Source organism: Choloepus didactylus, chromosome 2 (assembly GCF_015220235.1).
Source record: "Choloepus didactylus isolate mChoDid1 chromosome 2, mChoDid1.pri, whole genome shotgun sequence".
NCBI lineage: Eukaryota > Metazoa > Chordata > Mammalia > Pilosa > Megalonychidae > Choloepus > Choloepus didactylus.
Window position 1 is genome coordinate 217,165,566 of NC_051308.1, and position 18,387 is coordinate 217,183,952.

The 18,387-nt window shown below is 40.8% G+C and overlaps 2 protein-coding genes across 3 annotated transcripts in view; one reads left to right on the top strand and one right to left on the bottom strand.

Annotated features, from left to right (window-relative positions):
• Positions 1-1,631, bottom strand: part of LOC119527618 (S100P binding protein) — a 42,417-nt gene extending 40,786 nt beyond the window's left edge. Inside the window, exon 1 of one of the 2 annotated variants that reach the window (XM_037827832.1) lies at positions 1,391-1,631. The gene's annotated coding sequence lies outside the window, so the exon portion shown is untranslated. The remainder of the gene's footprint in view (positions 1-1,390) is intronic. The other variant, XM_037827831.1, reaches the window with a different exon arrangement.
• A 6-nt stretch (positions 1,632-1,637) lies between these two features.
• YARS1 (tyrosyl-tRNA synthetase 1) overlaps positions 1,638-18,387 on the top strand; it is a 52,162-nt gene continuing 35,412 nt past the window's right edge. Inside the window, 4 exon segments of the mRNA XM_037827830.1 lie at positions 1,638-1,824; positions 1,826-1,915; positions 14,354-14,500; positions 14,720-14,895. Of these exon segments, the coding sequence (XP_037683758.1) occupies positions 1,753-1,824; positions 1,826-1,915; positions 14,354-14,500; positions 14,720-14,895 (485 nt within the window). The 5' untranslated portion in view covers positions 1,638-1,752.

Consider the following 18,387-nt stretch of genomic DNA (forward strand, 5'->3'; position numbering starts at 1 on the left):
ATAAATTATTTATAATTTATTCAATTATAAATTATGAACCAGACACACCACCATATTTATCCATCTTTTGATGCTAATGCTGGGCCTCATGATGGTCATGGTCAAGGAGAAGGATTATTTCCAATGGACAGCACTTTTCCATTGGCCTTTGATTTCCGACCTTTTCCTACACGCAAAATTCACCCGGGTATACCACAAAAGGCATGCTTTGTAATCACTCCATAAAACTGGCATAACATTTAAAAAAATCAAAGTGAACAGAAATTATCTGTAAGATTTATACAATTCACTTTGAGGTAACTGGAAACACTACAGGCTGGAAAAACCCAGGGCTGGAAATATCTGCTCTAAGTATTTCACTGGATCAGGGAGCCAAGACTCTTTTCCCACGTAGGCACTGAGGCCAGATAGTACTAAGCTGCAGCAACAAGTTTCTTTTTCAAAAAAAAAGTTTTTTTAAAAAATTATTAAACAGGTCTGTTAAAGCTTGGAACCTCTAACAAATCCATTAAAAACTGTGGAGCTGGTTAGGGCAGCCGTGGATAATTCAACCACTTCTTGGCCCTTTCATGGACCCACCCTGCAGGACCAATTACCTTCCCTCAAAGGAACTGGTGAGGCCTCTAGTCCTTGAGGACCGGCGGGAAGGGTGGCCCAAGTCCTCCCTTCGGAGGATACTAACGGCCGTCTCCTGCTCTCGCTCACAAATGCAACGGCCACCGTAGGCATCGCCCTTGGGGCAAGGCCCTCGCACTTCTCTTCTCTGAGAAGACCAAGAATTCCCGCCTCCCGCGGAAGGCGGGAGAAGCGCGGGCTTTCTCCCCATCCCTTCCCCAGCAGGGGCAAAAGTGGCTCCGCAGGAGGGCAGGGAGGGGTGCCCCGATCCCGGAAGATCGCTACGCACACCCACTCCTCAGCGGCGGCGAGACCCCTCTGCTGTCCAAGGAAGGGGGGGTCTCATCCTCTCCCTCCCCCACCCGCAAGGCGCGGCGAAAAGGCCGCGATCTTCTCCCTAGTAACACCTTTCCCCACCCCACAAGTGGCGGGAGAAACAATACCCACCGCCCTACACATCCTTTCTCCCTACCCCCACTGAGCAGGAAGCACGGACAAGGCTCGCCGCCTCTCAGGTGACCAGACAGCCTCCCTTTTCCTCAGCAGGGTGAGGGGCGTCTATCGCCCGCCGACGTGGAGGTGGGGAGCAGGGACACCCCCACCCACCCACCCCATCACCTCGGGTACGGGAATGAGCCCTTCTCCCAGCAGGGCAAGGGCCTCCCAACCCCTCAACCGGGCGAACGGCTTGCAGGGGCCCCAGGAGAAGCAACAGGCGACCCCATCCCCCTCCCAGCAGAGGAATGCCGAGCCCCTCGTCCCTCCCGCTCTTCACCTCCGGAAGCCGGGCCGAGGCCTGGGCGAACGACTGTGCCTCACTCCACCCCCTGCGCCATTTTATCGCCCCTTCCCCGACCTCCCCCACTCGGAAGCAGCCGGGCCACCGCCAGGTTGGGGGATGGGGAGGGCCAACAAACGGTGATTGGCAGGAAACCGCCCCGCCTCTAAGGGGGTTCTGCTTCGCCCCCGCCCGGCGCAGGCGCCCCAACCGGGTCCTCCGCACCGCCTACCCTGCCTTCTCACTCTATCCCTTTCTGTCTCATCGACCAGGTCGACTCTCTGCTGCTCCTGACTCTCCGGGCCGCTACCGTGCAGAGAAGTGCCCAGGCCAAACAAGCCGAGCGACGTGTTCAGCTGATGCAACCTGGCTGGACTTGCGTGACGGTTCTCCGCACGCGGCTGCAGGAGCGAGGGAAGGGGAGCGGGTGCCCGGCTGGACACACAAGCCAGTGACAGCGGAGCCATGGGGGATGCTCCGAGTACTGAGGAGAAGATGCACCTTATTACCCGCAACCTGCAGGTCGGGCCTCGGGGTTGGAATGGCGCCGATGGGGGCTGGGAGCCCGAGGTCCAGTGATCCTGAGTCCCACGACCCGGTCTTAAGTGTGTGGGGCCGGGGACTCCGCTCAGGTGCAACTCTGAGAGGCTATGGTATGCACTGCCGATCGGTCAGTCGGTCAGCAGGCAGTTGGGTGCCATGAAATCAGAGTGGGCTCATCTGCGTGCAGCCTGTTGAGCCATGCTTTCAATTTAGGACCCCCACCCGCCCCCATTATGTTCCAGGCGCGGTGCTAGGCGCTGGAGAATACGTCAGGGCCCTGCCCTCCCACAGCTTCTCTGGAGGGGATCAGACTTTAAAAATGACCCATAATCCAAACACCTCATTATAATTGAAGCAGATACCGGCAGGCATTGTACCCGTGCTATGAAAGTCAACAAGGGAAGAGGGGACGGGGGCTTGCCAGGGCGGGCTTCCCTGAGGAAGTGACCTCTAAACTGCGCCGTGGAGGATGCAATTCAGCCCTTCACTACACGTATGTTTTTCGCAGTTCCTGCTGTTGCCAGGAACTGCAGGGGTAGGAGTAAACCAAAAGAATAATAGAGTGACCAGCATGTCGGGGAGAGGGAAGAGCAGGGCCAAGACCCAGAGGGGAAAAAAAAAAAAAACACACTGTGGATCAGAGAAAAGGCTAATTTGGACGACAAAATGCAGATCAAGCACTTGATAAATATTTGTATTCATCACTCCCCCACCTTCTTAAGGCCTCTGACTGTTGTCACCTTATCAGGGAGGCCTTTCCTGACCACTTTACTTATATAGTAAATCTTCTGCCACCAGAATTATCTCAACCCCCCCCCAACTTGGTTTTTTTTTTTTTCCCCTCTGTAGTACTTATCACCATCTGATGCACTATACATTTTAATTTATTTGTTCGCGAGGGGTAGGCAGGGACCAAGTCACTTGAGGACCTTGTAGGCTATGTTTAAAATTGGGTGTTATTCTAAACGCAGTGATACATTGGTTGGGCCACGGCTTGTTCTTTTAGATTTTACTATAAAATTCACTCTTTTAAAGTGTACAATTTAGTGATTTTTAGTATATTCACAAAGTTTTGCAACCCATCATCACTATCTAATTCCAGAACATTTTCATCACCCCTAAAAGAAAACGAATACTCATTAGCAGTTATTCCCCAGTCTCTCTTCCCCAATAGTCCTAGGGAAATCTACTTTCTGGCTTTATAGATTTGCCTATCCTTGATATTTCATATAAAGGGAATCATACAGTATTTTTCCTTTTGTGTCTGGCTTATTTCACTAAGCCTAATATTTGGGTTTTTCCATATTATAGATCCTTTTTATGGCTGAATAATGTTGCATTGTATGGATATACTAGTTTTATTTATCCATTCATCAGTTGGTAGTCATTTGGGTTGTTTCCACTAACAGCTTGGTCTTAACTAGAGATTTTTGCGTGATTCCTCTTAGCCACCAGTTCCTGTGTTACCTAGCCACTCTATAAAATAGTGCTGGATTTGGGGAATGGCACTGTTGAACTGGATATCTTGGATCAGTGTGCTGAGGGGGTGGGGGTGGGGTAGGGAATGAAGTGCAGAGGGAAGGATTCTTTGCCTGGGAGTTAGACAAGTTCAGATTGTTTGACCATTGTTCTGTATAGGCATTTTAGTTATTGCTGTGTATTAAAGGACAAGTCCTAATGTCCAGAGTATACTAAAAATAGAAGTAGAAAGATAATCCCTATAGAAATGTCCTTGTGTTAGTTTAAAGGAAGGTCTGTCTTCTGGGAGTGACTTTGCTAATCCACCTCTTGGAGCCAGATGCATTTCTGTACTTAGTCATTGAAATAGTGGAAGAGGAAGAAGAGGCAGGGCTCTTTGCTAGTATCTCTAGATCTGGAAGACAGTTTTAGATTATAACTATAGTTCTATGTGAATTTTTTTTTGTAAAATACCTGTGTTTATTGCAGATAAGATTCATTATTTCACAATATCTAAGCTTTTTAGATTTCTTGAGGTGACAATGTATGATAAAAAGTAGAGTAGTGAATTAACGAATTTATAAATATCTTTTTGTTGATAGAAAAGAAGCATCTTTGACATGGAATTGTTAAACGACCTCTGAGCAGTTGGTATCAGAACTTGTTTATTAGGTTGGCTGCAGAGGGGCGGAAGAACGTGCAGGGGGGAGGGATGTATGCAACTGTGTTCATATTTCCATTTTGATGTAACCATTGTACTTGGGCATCTCTTGGCTATACCATAGGACATTGCTAAAAATAATTCAGTGGAAACATACCTTATTTCAATATAGATCTGAACATGAATTCTCTTAGATGAATTATACTTGTTGTATTCTTTATGTCTAATTTTAAATTGAGCATTAAGGGAATGCAGTATTTGTTAACTCTGCCATATCTATAGAGGCCTGTTGCATTTTTGTCTTTTATGAAATTGTCCCAAAGAAAGGCAGGAATACATTTTCCCCCCTTGATTGAGTTGGTGTCATGTATTCTTGGTTATATCCCAGTACTCACAGCTTTGGGATTTTGAATTGGTAAATATTCATGAAAAAGCATGAAACACATAAAAATGTATGCTCAGTTGTATGTATACACATAAAGCACCTAGAAGGATATGTCAACCCGTAAACTGCTTGTGATTCTGGATGACTTTTGTGTTTGCTTCTTGTGCTTTTCAGTTTTCTATATTGCACAATTAAAAGTTTAAAAAAAAAATAAATGTTATTTTTAAAACTTAAAAAAAAAAAAAATAGTGCTGGTTGGTTTCAAAGGATGCACAAAGCTAGTAGAGTTCACTCAAGTCTAAAAGGCTTAATGATATGACCTTTCCTCTGGGAAGAGTCCAAATTGTCAGGGGCTCTAGAGGATGGAGGGTCAGCTTCCAGCAGACTTGGAGGAGAGGATTCTATCAAGTCCTGCTAATATATGGTTAAAACCAACAGAACAATTTTTGTCTATTGTGGTTTCTAACAGCCTCCCAAAACCATTACCTGAAGAAACTATAAAAACTTTATCAGGGGCACACTGGCCTGTTAAAATTTTTTCAATATTGTCTTAGTGCAAAAGGAATAGAGTGTTTGTTCTATAGCTTTTTATTTATTTATTTATTTATTTATTTATTTATTTTGAAATAAATTCAAAGTTATAGGAACAGTTGCAACAATACTAACCCCATACACAGAATTCCATTATACCCTGACCCCCCTCCCCCGATAGCCCAATCCACCAACTTTAACATGCTATTTAACATTACTATTTCTTTCCCTCCCTCCCTATCTATCATCCATCATCTATTGCTCTGTCTTCTGAACATATGAGAGCTAGCTGCTCACACCCTTGAACAAACACTGTAATTCACATATACACTTCCCATGGATAAGAACATTCTTTTATGCAATCCCATTAAGCGCAGCTAAAGTACAAGAGATTCAATAATGATACAAAGCTTACATTCTATATTTCCTTTTCCTTATGTCTCAACTGTGACCCTTTGAGCCTCCTGTCCTCCATCTTCCAATCCCATCCAGGTTCATCCTTGACATTCAATTGTCATTTATTTAGACTGTCTTTTTTTTGTTTTGTTTTTCAATTGTGGAAACATATATACAGCCTAAATCTTCCCATTCCACCCCCTCCCTAGCCTTCCGTTAGTGGGATTAATCACATTTAGAATGTTGTAATGCTCTTTCCCACCATCCATTACTAGAAATTCCCCTTCACCTCAAACAGCAACCGTACACTCATTTCTTAAGTCCCCATTGCCCCTTCCCCCATTTCTCTTAACCCATACTCTACTTTTCATCTCTATGGTTATATTCTCTAATGATTTCTTTGTGTTTACTGTGGGGCTTAAAACTAACCTCTTAAATCCATAACAATCTTTTTTTTTCTTTGATACCACCTTCATTTCAATAGGACACATAAACTATGTTCCTATACTCCTCCATTCCCCCACCTTTATATAGTTCTAGTCTAAAATTACATATTTTACATTGAGTTCAAAACCACTGATTTGTCGTTAGAGTTTGTGTATTTTATATCATGTAGGAAGTAAATAGTGGAGTTACAGTTCAAAAATTATTGACTTCTATTTGTATTCCATTGTGTTTGGAGAATGTGCTTTGAGTATACTCAAATTTTTTTTTTTTTTTTTTTTTTTTTTTAATTTATTGAGGTTTGTTTTATGTCCCAGCTTATGGTCCCTTCTGGAGAAAGATCCATGATCACTAGAGAAAAATGAGTGTCCTGGTGATTTGGGATGTAAGGTACTATATATGTCTGTTAAAATTCTCTATATCTCTTTCTCCTTTCTTTGTTTCTCTGTTGTTAGGGCTCCCTTTAGAATCTGAAGTAGGGCAGGTCTTTTATTGGCAAAGTCTCTCAGCATTTGTTTGTCTGTGAAAAATTTAAGCTCTCCCTTAAATTTGAAGGAGAGTTTTGCTGGATAAAGTATTCTTGGTTGGAAATTTTTCTCTCTCAGAATTTAAAATATGTCATGCCACTGCCTTCTCACCTCCATGGTGGCTGCTGAGTAGTCACTACTTAGTCTTATGTTGTTTCCTTTGTATGTGGTGAATTGCTTTTCTCTTGCTGCTTTCAGAACTTGCTCCTTCTCTTCAGTATTTGACAGTGCGATCAGAATATGTCTCGGAGTGGGTTTATTTGGATTTATTCTATTTGGAGTTTGCTGGGCATTTATGCTTTGTGTATTTATATTGTGTAGAAGGTTGGGGAAGTTTTCCCAAAAAATTTCTTTGAATACTCTTTCTAGACCTTTACCCTTCTCTTCCCCTTCTGAGACACCAATGAGTCTTAAGTTTGGACGTTTTATTTTATCTATCGTATCCCTGAAATCCGTTTCGATTTTTTCAATTTTTTTCTCCATTCTTTCTTTTGTTCTTTCATTTTCTGTTCTGTGGACTTCTAGGACACTGAGACATTGTTCAGCTTCCTCTAATCTTGTATTGTGAATATCCAGTCTTTTTAATTTGGCCAACAGTTTCTTTTATTTCCATAAGATCTTCTTTTTTTTATTTACTCTTGCAATGTCTTCTTTATGCTCTTCTAGGGTCTTCTTTATGTCGCTTATATCCTGGGCCATGGTCTTCTCGATGTCCTTTAAATCCTTTGCCATGTTTTCATTCCTCGATTGTAGTTCTTTGATTAATTCTGCCAAGTACTGAGTCTCTTCCGATATCTTGATTTGTGTGTTTGGAGTTGGATTCTCCATATCGTCTGGTTTTATCATATGCATTAAGATTTTCTGTTGTTTTTGGCCTCTTGGCATTTGTTTTGCTTGATAGGGTTCTTTCAAGTTGTAAAAAAAAAAAGGGATATCGATCTAATTTTTCAGAAACACAGTTTGGTGACATACACTTTCTCTAACTAACCAGCAGATGGCATCTGTGAGTCACGTATACCCCTCAAGTCAGTTCTCAACCTTTTTCCCACAGTGTGTGGGGAAATGATTCTTGTGGGCTTCAGTTGGAGAACTTTGTTTGGGTGTGTTGCTGGAGCCGTCCACCCTGAATGTGGGGCGTGTGTACGGGTGGCCAGGGAGGAAGGACAGCTTTAATATTTAAATCCCCCAGGTTCCCGGAGATTCAAGGCCACCGCAAGAGTCTAAGCCTTCATTTTGGTTCAGCCCCAGACCCTCTCTCTCGCTGTCCCACAAACCACCGGGCTTGGCGTAGCGTCCCTGGGTTCTCCGAGCGGGTCCCCCCTCCCAGCTGTGATCCTCCAGGAGCTCAGCCGAGGGAATGCCATGCTACGTCACCAGTGTGCGCCGTCCCTCAAGGGAAGCCCCGGGCCGCTGGGCCGTGCAGGGGCGCTCTCAGCCTGAAGCAAAAATGGCCGAATGGAGTGTCTCAACCCCCCCTCCTCACACAGTTCCTCCTTCCCAGCTCCAGGACAACTAGCGGGGCTCTGGGCTGTGGGCACGGCCCCGGGCAGGAGTTTATCCAGCCCTCCGGGGAGCCAGCTGCAAGCCACAGGGATTCTTTCAGCTTCCAGCTCTCCCCTCTGTTTCCCCGGCCCTGAGGGTATCTGCAGCGGACTGTCCAGGCCAGACACCGAGAGGCCGGCCCAGCCCCCTCTTGCTGTGTTTTACTGTGTGGTTCCCACTCCCGCAACTGCAGCCACTCCTGGGTCCCCCCCCCCCTTTTTTTTTTTAAAGAGCCAGTCGGTCTCCAAATGCCAAGCCCTGACTTCCCCACAACGCCGCACAGCTGCGGGTCTTCCAGCCAGCTTACTCACTCGTTTCGGAATGTAGACTCCCGGTTTCACCAAGTATACGGCCCCTGTGATACTAGCAGACCTCATCCAGCTGGTGCATCGCTGTAACCGGTATTCTGGGTCACTTTCTGGTTTTTATCTAGTGTTTTTCACGGAGGTGTTTTTTGCTCTGTCTCACCTAGCCACCGTCTTAGTTTCTCCTCTGTATTTTTTTTAATCTCTGTAGCTTTTTAAAGTGCTATATATATATTTTTTTTTCTAAAATTTACAAATACCATGTACCCACCAAGCAACAACTTCCCTTCCCTGCCTCCCATCAGCCCCTGGTAACCTCTAATCTACTTTCTGTCTCTACAAATTGGATAGTTCTACATATTTCATGTAAGTGGAATCATACAATATTTGTCCTTATGTGCCTTACTTATTTCATCCAGCATAATATTTTCAAGGTTCATCCATGTTGTAGCATGTATCAGAACCTCATTGCTTTTTACAGCTGAATAATATTCCAAATGTGAGTAAGTACCACATTTTGTTTTTACATTCATCTATTAATGGATAGTTTTTTTCCAACTTTTGGCTATATAGTGAATAATGTTGCTATGAACATGGATTTACAAGTATCTGTTTGAGTCGCTGTTTTCAATTCCTTAGAGTATATATGTGGGAGTGAAATTGCCAGGTCATATAGTAATTGTCTATTTAACTTTTTTTTCAATGCAATTTTACTGAGATATATTCACACACCATATAATCCATCTAAAGTATACTATCAGTGGTTCCCAGTATCATCACATAGTTGTACAATCATCACTACATTCAATTTTAGAACATTTTTTTAACAACTCCAAAATATATGTAACTTTTAAAGGAACCTCTATTCTGCTTTTCACGGAGGACACACCATTTCATATTCCTACCAGCAATGTACAAAGGTTCCAATTTCTCTTCATCCTCTCCAAAACTTGTTTATTTTCCATTTTTAAAAATACAACCATCCTTGTGGGTGTGAAGTGTTATTTCATTGAGGTTTTGATTTGCATTCCCTTGATGGCTAATGATGATGAGCATCTTCTCATGTGCTTATTGGTCATTTGTATATCCTCTGTGGAATAATGTCTATTAAAATCCTTTGCCCATTTTTTTGGGGGGGAGCGGATTGAGCTTTATTTGTTCTTTTTAATGCAATTTTATTGAGCTATATTCACATACCATACAATCATCCAAAGTGTACAATTAGTTGTTCACAGTGCCATCATATAATTGTGCATTCATAACCCCAATCTGTTTTTTGAACATTTTCCTTGTACCAGAAAAAGGTGAAAATAAGAATAAAAAATAAAAGTAAAGAAGAACACCCAAAACACCCCTCCACCCTATTTTTCATTTAATTTTTTGTCCTATTTTTCTGTTCATCCATCCAAATACTGGGTAAAGGGAGTGTGATCCACAAGGCTTTCACGATCACTGTCACCTCTTTATAAGCTACATTGCTATGCAATAGTCTTCAAGAGTCAAGGTTACTGGGTTGCGGTTTGATAGTTTCAGGTATTTACTTCTATCTCTTCTAATGCATTAAAACCTAAAAAGCGTTATCTGTATAGTGCATAAGAATGCCCACCAGAGTGACCTCTCGATTCCGTTTGGAATCTCTCAGCCACTGAAACTTTATTTCCTTTCATTTCGCATCCCCCTTTTGGTCAAGAAGTTGTTTTAAATACCACGATGCCGGGTCCAGATTCATCCCCAGGAGTCATATCCTGCGTTGCCAGGAGATTTACACCCTGGGAGTCAGGTCCCACATAGTGGGGGAGGGCAGTGAGTTCACCCTCCTAGTTGGCTTAGCTAAACAGAGGGGGCCAATCTGAGCAACAAAGAGGCACTCAGGGAGAGACTTTTAGGCACAACTATAAGCAGGTTTAGCCTCTCCTTTGCAGTGACTAGCTTCATAAGGGCAAGTCCCGTGATAGAGGGCTCGGCACATCAAACCACCAGTCCTCAATGTTTGTGAGAACATCAGCGACAATCCACGTGAGGAAGCCCAACACTTCTGCATTTGCCCCCAGCTCCTCAGGGAGGCCCTGCATATATATTTTTCTTCTCTGTCCAGATTACTTTGGGATGTGTCGCTTTTTCACACTAATCTATGCAAACCTTCCAGGTCTCACTTCCTATTGAAAGTTTCATGTAATCATGGTATTTGAACAAACTGTGAGTTAAATTGTTTAGGAAATACAGATCTTGCACCAACTCAACATCTCTTCCCTTGGTCTCACATGGAATTTGAAGCTTTAAAACTCAGTCAGTATTGTCCTTTACCCTTTCCTTTGTCCATTTTTTAATTGGGTTGTTTATCCTTTTGTTGTTTAGTTGTAGGAATTTTTATACATATTGTAGATATTAAGCACTTATTAGGTATTTAATTTGCAACTGTTTTCTCCCATTCTACTGATTGTTTTGGTTTTTTTTTTTTACTTTTTTAATAATGTTCTTTGATATGGAAAAGTTTTTAATTTGGATGAAGTTGAATTTATCTGTTGTTTCTTTTGTTGCTCATGCCTTTGATAACATATTTAAGAATAACTTGCCAAATCTGAGGTCATAAAGATTTGCCCTTATGTTTTCTTCTAAGAGTTTTATGGTTTTAGCCCATATATTTAGGTTGCTGTTCAATTTTGAATTAACTTTTGTGTAGACCTGAGGTAGGGGTCCAACTTCATTCTTCAGTGAAGAAATCCAGTTCTCCCAGTACCAGTTGTTGAATAGACTATACTTTCCCCATTGTACGTATTTGGCAACCTTGTCAAAAATCAGTTTGCCACGGATGTGTGTATCTATTTCTGGACTCTCAATTGTATTCCATTGGTCTGTATGTCTATATCACCACTGTTTTGATTACTGTGGCTTTGTAGGAAATTTTGAAATACATGAGTATGAGTACTTCAACTTTTTCATCTTTTTCAAAGCTGTTTTGGCTATTTGGAGTCCCTTGCAATTCCATATGAGTTTGAAGCTTTTCCTTTTCTGCAAGCAACACTCTTGGTATTTTGATAGGGATTGTTTGGAATCTGTAGCTCTATTTGGTTAGTATTGACATTTTAACAATATCAAATTTCCAACCCATGATCATGGGGTTTCTTGCCATTTATTTAGGTCTTCTTTAATCTCTTTCAGCAGTGTTTTATAGTTTTCAGCATACAAGTTATTCACCTCCTTGGTTAAATTTATTCCTTGATATTTTATTCATTTAGGTGCTATTGTAAATAGAATTGTTTTCTTAATTTCCTTTTTGGATTGCTCATTGCTAGTATATAGAAACACAACAGATTTTTGCATGTCGATCCTCTGCCCTGCTACTTTGCTGAATTTATTTATTATCTCTAGTAGTTTTCCAGTGGATTCCTTGAGATTTTCTATATAAGGGATCATGTCATCTAACAAACGGAGATAGTTTTACTTCTTCCTTTCCAATTTCAGTGCCTTTTATTTCTTTTTCTTGCTTAATTGCTCTGGCTCAAACTTATAGTACAATATTGAATATCAGTGGTGAAAGGGAGAATCCTTGTCTTGTTCCTAATCTTGGGGAGAAAATTTTCAGTCTTTCACCATTGAGTATGATGTTGGTTGTGGGTTTTACATGAATAGTCTTTATCATATTGAGAAATTTCCCTTCTGTTCCTACTATTCTTAAGTTTTTAAATCGTATATGGATGTTGAATTTTGCCAAATGCCTTTTCCATGTCTATTGAGAAGATCATATGTGTTTTTTTCCTTTGTTCTATTAATGTGGTATGTTACAGTGAATGCTTTTCTTATGTTGAACCAGCCTTGCATTCCTAGGATAAATCCCACTTGGTCGTAGTGTCTAATCTTTTTAATATGCTGTTGGATTTTGTTTGCTAGTATTTTGTTAAGGGAAATTTGCTGATCCTTTCTACTGCCTGCTCCTCTCTGCTATTGAACCACTCGATTGAATTTTTCATTTCAGTTATTGAACTCTTCAGCTCCAGAATTTCTTTTTGGTTCATCTTTATAATTTCTGTCTTTATTGAAATTCTCATTTTGTTCATATATCATTTTCCTGAAGTCCGTGTTTTCCTTTAGTTCATTGATTGTATTTAAGAAGGTTGATTTAAAATCTTTGATTATTAATTCCAATGACTGGGCTTCTTCCATGATAGTTTTTAATTCTTTTTTTCCTGTGAGTGGGCCATACTTTTCTGTCTTTTTATGTGTTTTATAATTTTTTGTTGGGAACTGAACCTTCCAAGTATTATATTGTGGTAACTCTAGATATCTAGTTCTCTCACTCCTCAGTCTTTAGGGATTTGTGATTTTTACTCTTGAGTACTGGAACTGCCCATGTTTGACTTTTCTAAACTATTTTTGCAGAATATTAATTCCTTGATTTTATTGTATGACCACTGAAGTTTCTATTCCTTTACTTCTGCAGTAATCCAGTGAGCTGACATAAATTTCATCGAATAAATAAATAAATAAATAAATAAATAAATAAATAAATAAATACAGTGTCCCAATCAATGCAGGTGGGAACCCAGTGCTGCTGAAACTGAGGCTAGTGTCTGAGCTAGTTCCTCAGGGATCCACCAGACCCTCCACCCCTCCAAAAAAAAAAGAATGAAAAAAAGGTAGGTACACTGACTCTTTAAATTTCCCAATAGATGCCAGTCAGAGGCAAAAGCTGCTGCTGCCAAGAAGGCCAAAACAGGGGCTAGCATCTGCCCTGGTCCCTCAGGGATCCGCCAGACTGCCTTGCAACAACTTTTTTAAGGACAAGTTTTCCTCTGCCCACCCTGGCTCCAGCTGACCTCTCCTGGAATGCAGACTGTCATTTCTGCAGCAGCCACTGTAGAGCAGAGGAATGCAGGATGGTCACTGGCTTACACATGCATTTCCAAAGGCGTGGAAGCTCGGCAGCCTCTCGCATCTTTCAGCATTCCCATGGTTGTCCTGAAAGTCCGATCGGGTTCCAGAATTACAAGCTGGTTAATTCCAATGTCTTTTTTCAGCTTATTGATTGTTATTGGTGGAGGAATAATCTGTAGAACTTCTTTCTCTACTATTTTGCCTCATTAAAGGTCTTAAACAGGGGTATAGGCTAATCAAATTTTGGGTTTTGAAGATCTCTCTGGCTACCTTTTGCAGCATGGATTGGACGGAGCAAAAATAAATGTGGGAGACCTGTTAGGAGGCTATTACAGTAATCTGGTGGGATCGGATGGTGGCCCGGACTAGGGTGATGGTGTAGTTGCAGATAGAAGTAGGAGGATTTAAGAACTGGTTCGTAGTGGCTTAAGCAGCTTGGTGAATAATAGTACCATCTACTAAACTAGGAGTGAAACTATAAATGAAAAAGATGGTTGGAGAATGAGGTGGGGGTGGGGGGGAGAACTTGAATTTAAATTTGAATATGTTGAGTTTGAATTAACTGGGTTAATAACAAGTAAACTGTTCTATATATAGGTATAGGCAAGAGATTTGGGAGTTACTAGTTCATGAGCAATAGTTGAAGGAATTGAATGGGGTCACTTAGGGAAAATATAGAGAAAGAAGAGCCTGGAGCCTCAAGGATTGCTAACATTTAGTGATGAGGAGCAGCAGCAAAGAAATCTGAGACCCAGCAGCTAGAGAAGTAGGAGGAAAACCAAGACATTGAAATAAAGAGGCCAAAAGAAGAGGGTGTTTCATGGAGGGGTGAGGGCTAAAAAGTATTCATTGAATTTAGTAACGTGGAGGACATCTAAGGAGAGCATTTTCATTGGTGTGATGGGGGTATGGAATTCAGATAAGATGGGAGATAAGGAGATGGAGACCAGAATAAGCAACAACTATTCCAAGAAGTTTGGCTGTGAAAGGAAGGAGAGTGTATAAGAGGTAGCTGGAGAGGAAGATGTGGTTAGGGACACACACCACACCCCCACCCCCACTTCCCCAGCATCACCATCATCTCACTGGACTGGTACTTGCAGCAGCACCAAATTAGGTTGGTTGATTGTCAGTCAGCAGAGAGCATGGCTGGGCTTCCCCACTGGCTGTTGGCCTGGATCCCCAGTGAGACATGCCTTGGTCTTTCTTGTCCCAGGGTAAAGGATGCTGAACTCATCACTAGCACTGAGCAAGATGGGGCACCAACATTAAACCATTTTTCTGTTTCCACAACAGGAGGTTCTAGGAGAAGACAAGCTGAAGGAGATACTGAAGGAGCGCGAACTTAAAGTTTACTGGGGAACGGCAACCACAGGCAAGCCACATGTGGCTTACTTTGTGCCTATGTCCAAGATCGCAGACTTCCTAAAGGCAGGATGTGAGGTAAGAACTAATGCTATAAGCTGAGCAGTTGCCCCTGGGGAATAGGCAGGAGAGCAGCTGGACAATGGAAAGGAGATTACTCAGACAAATTCACACTTTTTTTTTTTTAAGCCAAAAAGGGGGAATTTATTGTTTCACAAAACTGAAAGATCCAGGTGTAGGCTTTGGGCACAGCTGGATTCATGGCAAATTCACATTTTGATGGTCCCTTATGTCCAGGTAACAGTTCTGTTTGCGGATCTTCATGCGTACCTGGATAACATGAAAGCCCCATGGGAACTTCTAGAACTCAGAACCAGCTACTATGAGAATGTGATCAAGGCAATGCTGGAGAGCATTGGTGTGCCCTTGGAGAAACTCAAGTTTGTTAAAGGCACTGATTACCAGCTCAGCAAGTAAGTGCTTGATGATCCACCCTCCTTGTGGCTCTGGTGCTTCCAGCTAATTACAGGCCTTTGGAGTTCAGATGTGCCTTAAATTTGAATTAGAAGCTGTTTGGCTCTACTGATTATGAACCAGTAAAATCTTTATAGCTTTTGTTCTTTTTTTCACCCATCAACAATGTACTGACTAATAGATACCTAGGTATTGTCCTATTTACTGGAGATATAAATGTAAGTTTAATAAAATCCTTGACCTTGCAGAGCCCACAGCTTATGGGAGAGTGATGATAAACAATTCAGGCTCCTCTTTTCCTTCAAGCCTCAGCAAATATTGTTAAAAGAAGTATGCAAGAAAAATATTTCACTGGTTTCCCACCACTCCCAAGAAGAATCTTTATTGCTTCCTATCTTGGTCAATTTTATTTATGTTCATAATATTATCAGTTATAATTTTGTATCCTAATTTTTTTATTTTCCTATTTCCTAAGTAATTCCCCATGTTGCCTCATAGTCTACATTTTTTAATTTTTAAAACCTCTCAAAAAAGCCTTTAACTATATACCATGTACTAGACACCTTTGCATTTCAGTCCTCAACTTTTCAAGGAAAATTGTTCACTGATATTTCCCTGATAAGAAAATAGAGTCAGATTTAACCTTCTCAAGTTCATACAACTGGCAAGTAGAAGAGCCAGAATGTGAACCCATGTCTCTTGCTTCTACACCTTTGGTTTTTTACATTCAATCCAAGGAATTTATGGGGACCCTGTTATATGCTAAGCACTGTTCTAGGTGCTGGGTATGCAAAAGTAAACTGAAACAAAACTGTCTCTACTTATGGGGTTTATATGAGAATACTGATGGTAAATAAATAAACAATTTAATATACATCGTGTATCAGATGAGGATAGGTACTGCAAACAATAAAGCAGGGCAGGTGGGGAAGAGAAAGTTCTCAGGGAGGAGTGGGGAGTTCTATTTAAATAGAGTAATTAGAAAGTCCCCCCTGTTTAGATGACATTAGACAAGGACCTGAAGAAAGTGAGGGAGTGAGCCATGAAAATATTAATTAAGTAGTTAATATATACCAGATACTGTTCTAGGCCCTGGAATTATAGCAGTGAATAAAACCAGCTAGGTCTTTATTTTCTTCGAACTTAACAAAAATTGGGGCATGGAAGATGGGATAGATAAATAAAGCCATCTTCCTTCAAAGTCACTTGATCTTTCTCTATATAAAAATGTGAAATTAAAAGACGTTGGCTTTCTAAGTGCCCACTTTGATATATTCCCTCTGCCCCAAACACAGAGCAATGGTAGATAAAAATATAAAAGTAAGAAACCAAGTTCAAAAACAAAATAAACATCTCTCCCATAAGAGAAACACAATTGAAATGGAAATTGATGAGTTGGGCTGAAGTTATAGGTCTGCTGAACTCCAGTCTGGAAATGGGCAGTCAGGGCAAATCAGGCTTACTGCTGGGAGCCCGAGCATACAAAGTAGGGCTTTTCCCCATTTCCCATGTCCGCACTACCCCTTAAGAAAATTGGAGCCAGAGGGTAGGTCACTATTGCCAACCCACCTGGATCCTTGGGAATTTTTTTTATATTGTAACAAAATATACATAACATAAATTTTTACCATTTTAAACATTTTCTTAACTTTTTATTTTGAAATACTTTCAGACTTACAGGACAGTTACAGAAGTAATACAAACCTCATACAGAGAACTCCAACATACCCCCAAATACTCAGATCCGCCAATTTTAACATTTTGCCACATTTGCCATTATCATTCTTTTCTCTTTCTTTCTTTCCTTCTTTCTTTTTTTTCCTTTATCTTTTCTTTTCTTTTCTCTGTCCATCTATCCATCCATCCACCTTCTGCCTATTAGTCTATTTATCAATCCATTTTCTGAACACTTAAGTACAGGTTGTATACATCATGCTCCTTGAACACTTAATACTGCCATGTACATTTGCTAAGAACAAGGATATTCACTTATGTAACCATCATGAGTACAGTTATCAAATTCAGGAAATTTAACATTGATATAAAGCTTACTGTCCATATTCCAATTGTTTCATATATTCCAATAATGTCCCTTTGAGCATTTTCTCCTCCCTTGATCATCTATTGCATTTAATTGTCATCGTCTTTTTAGTTGCTCTTTCTTTCTTTTTAAATTGTGGGAACATATATACAACATAAATTTTCCTTTCTCAACCACTCCCAAGCATATCTCTCAATGGAATTAATCACATTCACAATATTACAGTACCCTCACCACCTTCCATTACTAAAACCTTACCACCACCTCCCCAAATAGAAACCCTGCATCCGTTAGGCATTAACTCTCCATTTCTCTTACCCCCACTGCTGGCATTGTGTACTCTAATAAACTCTAATAATTCTGCTTCTATGGACTTGCATATTCTCTGATATTTTCTTTGAAGTTACCATGGGGCTTAAATTTAACATCCTAAATCTATAACAATCTTCTTTGCTTTGATGCCAACTTAACTTCATTAGTATACACAAACTATGTCCCTATACTCCTCCATCCTCCCACCTTTATGTAGTTCTTGTCACAAATTACATTTATACATTATGAGCCCCAAACTACTGATCTGTCATTATATTTTACACATTTGCCTTTTAGATCCTTTGGAAATAAACAGTGGAGTTATAAAACCAAACTACAGTAGTTCTGGCATTTGTATTTACCCATGTTGTTACCCTCAACAGAGATCTTTATTTCTTCATGTGGCTTCAGTCTGTGATCTATTGTCTTCCCTTTCAACCTGTAGAACTCTTCTTAGCCGGTCTCTTCTAGGGCCGGTCTAGTGGTGACAGACTCCCTCAGCTTTTGTTTAACTGGCAATGTCTTCATCTCTCCCTCATTTTTTTTTTTTAGAGAAGTTTTGGGTTTTCAGAATAATCATGCATGAAATACAGGATTGCTATACACCACCTCTCAACCAACACCTTGCATTGGTGTGGAATATTTGTTACAATTGATGATAGCACTTTTTCATAATTGTACTTTTTTTAACAGTAGTCATCTTTGTTACAATTGATGAAAGATTATTAAAATAGTACTATTAACTATCGCCCATAGTTTAGGCTAGGTATATTTTTTCTCCATATACCACCCTATTATTAACACCTTCTAAAAGTGTCATATATTTGTTATAATTCATGGGGGAACATTCCTGTACTTGTACTATTAACTATAGTCCATCATCTATAATAGGATCACTGTGTCCTATGTTTTATCTTTGAATTTTTATTCAGTAACATATGCAACCTAAAATTTCCCCTTTTAACCACATTCACCTAATTCGGTGCTGTTAATTATACTCACAATAATATGCTGCTATCATCATCATCCATTTCCAAACCTTTGCAATCAACCTCAATACAAATTCTGTACAAATGAAACATCAACTTCCCATTCTCTAAACCCAATCCTACCACAATGAATAAGTGTTCCTGTTTTT